Source organism: Papaver somniferum, chromosome 3 (assembly GCF_003573695.1).
Source record: "Papaver somniferum cultivar HN1 chromosome 3, ASM357369v1, whole genome shotgun sequence".
In the NCBI taxonomy this organism is placed as follows: Eukaryota; Viridiplantae; Streptophyta; class Magnoliopsida; order Ranunculales; family Papaveraceae; genus Papaver; species Papaver somniferum.
In genome coordinates, this window is record NC_039360.1 from 56,849,699 (window position 1) to 56,854,547 (window position 4,849).

At 36.2% G+C, this 4,849-nt stretch overlaps 1 protein-coding gene across 1 annotated transcript; it reads right to left on the minus strand.

The window, feature by feature from the left end:
- Positions 1–1,107: 1,107 nt before the first annotated feature.
- LOC113356218 (radial spoke head 10 homolog B-like) lies at positions 1,108–4,006 on the minus strand. The gene is made up of 3 exons (XM_026599286.1): positions 2,916–4,006; positions 2,094–2,322; positions 1,108–1,484 (listed from the first exon to the last, which is right to left on the minus strand). Exons 1-3 carry the CDS (start codon positions 3,812–3,814, stop codon positions 1,317–1,319), a joined length of 1,296 nt encoding a protein of 431 aa, XP_026455071.1. The 5' UTR covers positions 3,815–4,006; the 3' UTR covers positions 1,108–1,316.
- Positions 4,007–4,849: the final 843 nt, after the last annotated feature.

A 4,849-nucleotide genomic window follows, 5' to 3' on the forward strand; every position in this document is an offset into this window, starting at 1 on the left:
GTCAAGAGATTGTCATACTTAATGCGGTTTCGGACACTATTACTTGTTGCTAGGCAGATTCTGTTGCAAACCATGATGATAAAAGTTGCAAGAGGTGTAGCATGTGAGATCAAAGCCAATGGCAATGGGGATGCAATAACCCTCTCTTATTCAAATTATTACCTTTAAAAAGTAGGGAAGAATGTCTGAAAAGGGCTAGAGAAGCTACTATAGTTTTTGCAACTCGCTCCCACGGCTCCATTGGTTGAAAATGAAAAAAGTTCGTTTAACAACTAAATTTAAATCACAAATAAAATGTGGAAATTTTGTTTAACAACTAAACTTAAAACACTAAAGCTCGCAAACTCTCTTTCTTTTTCAAATGCAGCTGAAGAGTGGTTGAAAGGAAGAACCTAGATAGGATGAAAAGTCAGAGAGATTGGTGAGAAAAAGAGAGTACATAGATTAGTATTAGTTTAGTTTATACTCTAAAGATCATAAGATTTGTAGTTACTTAAACAAAATCAAACTTAGAAAAAGCAGTCAAACAGTAAACACAATTATACTTGTATATTAGAACAGTTGCCTTTCGGTTAAACCTATCAGATCTAAACGCCTGCATCATGCGCCCTGCATATGCATCAAAGGGAAAAAGTCTTAACTTTTTAGATTAGACTCAAATTTTGAGTTTTGGCGCTATTATGTTTAAGGGGATCACAGAATTTGGTCCCTGACATATTCGCATATGGTGTTTCTTTTTGCAATATTTAGTACATGTTAAAATTTCCGGATGCAATTTCAATTTGTTAAACTTAAAAGGGAATGGAGATGAATAAAGTTACTATGCACTCACCGGTTGCTCACACTGTCCCATGTGCTTCCGCAAATAGTTCAAGTTTAAAAACATTGCCAACCCAACACTGTCCACCATGCTTAGTACAAATCATTAATCTGGACCATCTGTTATTAGCCTAATTAAAGTATTAACCTAATTATGTACTGCATCTTTCAATGAATGAAAGGACGGCACTAGACGTTGAATCCCAAATCTAGGTCTGGCTGCTAATTTAATCCACAAGAAGCTAGTACAAGATAACATCGAAGAGAAATAATCTGGAAATCGAAAGAGATCTTGAAAACTTAGCTTTCAATGATATAGATAAGATTTACATTAGGCTTTATGTACATGTTACAAGGTGATCTTAGATATCAAACCTCTCTCTCTCTCTCTCTCTCTCTGACACTCCGGTGCCAGCTTTTGCTTACCCGGGTGAGGGAGAAACTCACTGAATACATATTTAGAAAATTTACAGTGTAAAAGTGGAAGTTGTTATCTCCTAAACTTCGCCAGTGTCGCAAAATTTACCATCCATTCTGTTTTGAACAGCTTTGATGGCAGCAACTCTTGCTGCAGTGGCAGCTCTATTTGCAGCCGTGACCACCTTGTTTACTTGTTCATCCACCCTAGGAAGATGAATGGCGTTCTCTGCCGCTTTCCTAGCTGCCTGAAATTTTAAAACAATAGAAGTTTTTGTTGTTATGACCAAATTATGAATGAAATTCATCAAAAAAAAAAAAAAGTCGTGTATTGGCTTTGAAGTAAAATGGTAAAACTTGTGAAGCCCTGCCTAGAGGGGAACAAATTGGCTTTGCACTTCAAATCAAATTACAAGAAACACACTAATGCCTTTCAACGGAAAACATATAGTTTGAACCCTTAAATCCAGTAAAATGGTAAAACTTGCGAAGCCCTGCCTAGAGGGAAACAAATTGGCTTTGTCCTTTAAATCAAATTATAAGAAACACACTAATGTCTTTCAACGGAAAACAGATAGTCTACCCACACCCATTTGAACCCTTAAATCCAGCAAAGAGGACATCCTCATTAAAACTCCACTCTTATAATGTGTTATACTGACAACATAGAACTCATGTTTCTCGAAATCAACTTAGAAGTTTAAAACGAACAAAAAATATATCTAGCAGCAACACTAATGATTCGTAAATACATACATGAAAGTCCTCGATTTGGTTGCCCTTAATGAATATGGTAATTTAAGTGCCCAAAACCCAGATTACACACTAAATTAAGAGTTCAATAAATGAATTAGTACCTGAACTGCGCGGAGAACTGTGTCAGTTAATTGAGGTGGGGGGCTTTTGAGAACACCAGAATCCCACTCCCCACATTTAGATTCCCCATTCCGGAAGGTGTAAACACCGAATCCCTGCTTCCTGCCTTCATGCCAGGACCCCTCATAGCAGTGCCCATTGGCAAAGTGATATACTCCAAATCCATGGATCTTATCTCCAAAATACTCTCCTGAGTACCTATCTCCATTCCTGCATTATAGTTCAGTTTTCCAATCAGTACATCAATTTCACTCTCTACCACCGGTTAAAAGTAAAAACATGCAAAGTTCTTCTGTATGAACTATGAAACAGGAAATCAGACTTCTCTTAAAAATACCATCGATCCAAAATTAGCAAGAAAGACCATCAACCAGGCACCAGCCGGTTAACATCTCCATGTAAATCATTTTGCATTGTACAGATTATATTAAGAAACCATATTTGTACCAAATTTAGCTTGTTTATACAGCTTCACCAATTGAGGACACTAGGGGATAACTACTTAATACTGAACAGACTAGTTCATATCCAACCAAATTCCTTCTTGCTTAATACTAGACTTTTTCATATTCAACTAAATTTTCTTCCCTTCTCTCACAAGTACAAAGTACAGTTTCAACTTTCAAATCGAACCCGGCCTATCCCATCTTCCATAGGCATTAAATTACGAACTAAGATGACATAATCAGTAGTTTCATCAATCAAAATGCATCACAAAATCAATAGACATACCTAAAGAAATGCAACATAAAGTAATAAAAAAAAACTCAATAAAACAGTTCAGTAAGTAAATATAACAGTACCTGAAATGATAACAACCAAAACCATGTTTAACGCCACACTTGAATTCACCAATATAACAACTAGCATCAGAACAAGTTTGAACACCAATTCCATGACTTTGTCCATTAACCCATTCACCAGCATAACTATCACCTGTATAAAACTTATAAACTCCAAATCCATGTCTCAAACCTTGTCGATACTGACCTCTATACCTACTCCCCCTAGCCCAGCTCTCAATTCCATATCCATCATACCTCCCATCAATCCAGTCTCCTTCATACCTTCCATTAATAAAATAATTATACACTCCACTACCATTACTCTTCCCTTGATGGAATTCACCTTCATAAAAATCTCCATTACTGTAAAATTCAACCCCTTCTCTTATAATTCTCTTGTCTACATCCCAAGACGGCGAATTCGACGAAGACGAACACGAAGAATAACTCCCTCCACCACCGCCAATAAACCACTGAACTGATTCACCACCACTACTCTTTGAAAACCCTCTATTATTTCTACTTCTTTCATCCCATAACTGTTTAAGAAAAGACGAACCTTTTCCTTTTCTCACCACAAAAATCCCAAAACCAACGAAACCCATTACTAATAAAAAGTTTCCTGAAGATGGTAATTCCTTATTTTTCAGATAAATCAAGGAAAACAGGAACAATAATGTTAGGGTTATCAACGCTAGTGATTGAAATAAGAAGCGGTTTATTGATGAACCATTAGTATAATTACTACTAAACCCACTTCTACAATTATTAGACTTGTGAGGTTTTTCCTCATCTGATGCAACAGAATCATTATCTTCTTCATAAATTGACGAAAGTGAATGAATTGAAGATCTAATCGTTGGTGATGATCTTAGTAGAGATGATTGTGATCTTGTTAACTTCTTCTGACCGTCCATTTTTTGTCTTTTTAGGTTCAAGTTACCTAGAGATACTAGTATTTCTTATGTTGTTGATGAGGATGAAGAAGAAGCTCGTCTGTGACATCGGGAGATGCGTAGGATAAGCAGAGTGAAGAAGTGCGTAAGTTAGCGACTTAAGATGAGAGAGACGGAGAGAGAAGTTGTTTTCTCATTGGGAAGAAAAATGAGAGAAGAGAAGAGGCGCTGATATAGGAAAAGGAAGCGATATTCCCAACGGACCGGTTCTTTTTAACTATAACCGTTGATTTTGATCGGATGGTTTATAATGTGATTTACTTTAATCTTGCACTGTAATAATGGTTTTCTAGCCGTTTGATTGAAAATTACCGGGTATGAAGGGAAGTTATGGTCGTAGTTTATTTTTAGATTCGGCCCTTTTTTGCTTGGGCATCAAGGACTCTGGAGGCACGTGTAATGAAATTATTTTATTTATTCTCCCATTTTAATTTTTTGTTATAAATAAATTGCTTCGGCATTAAGGACTCTACAACATTGTGTAGTTCCAATTAGATTTGAGATTTTGCAACTAAGAGTATTTAGTATTTACAGCATTTTCTTACCCATTAAGGAAGTAAAGGGCCGAAATTATTTGAATTCCTTTTACCTTTTTTTTGGTCCTTCTTTTTGTTTTTCGATTTTTTCCTGCATGGAGTCTACAAAATGCAATTTTTTGCTTGTTAATCCATTACATAACTTATCCGACTTGTATATATGAATATATGTCAAATTCTAACTTCCTTTGCCAATGAATTCTTATCCGATGTTCAGTTATGTGTCATGTTGATGTGTTGCTGACACTGAACAAGTAGTGGGAGGTTCTTTAATGTTTATTTATATTGTGTGATTGGGCTCCCCATCCGTCATGCATGGCGGACTAGAAGTTTTAATTTTTATAATGTCTTATAACTGCTTGCAATATGTTAGTATCCTAGCCGGTGACAAAGGGTTGCCGGACAACCAAGAAATTGCATGCAGAAGAAATCAGACTTCTCCTAGAAAAGTCGAAAATGT

Coding starts and splice junctions, on each gene's coding strand:
- LOC113356218 (XM_026599286.1), bottom strand. CDS start 3,814: ATGGACGGTCAGAAGAAGTTAACAAGATCACAATCATCTCTACTAAGA. Junction 2,323..2,915: donor TTTGGTTGTTATCATTTCAG/GTACTGTTATAT, acceptor ACTATAATGCAG/GAATGGAGATAGGTACTCAG. Junction 1,485..2,093: donor CAGTTCTCCGCGCAGTTCAG/GTACTAATTCAT, acceptor TTAAAATTTCAG/GCAGCTAGGAAAGCGGCAGA.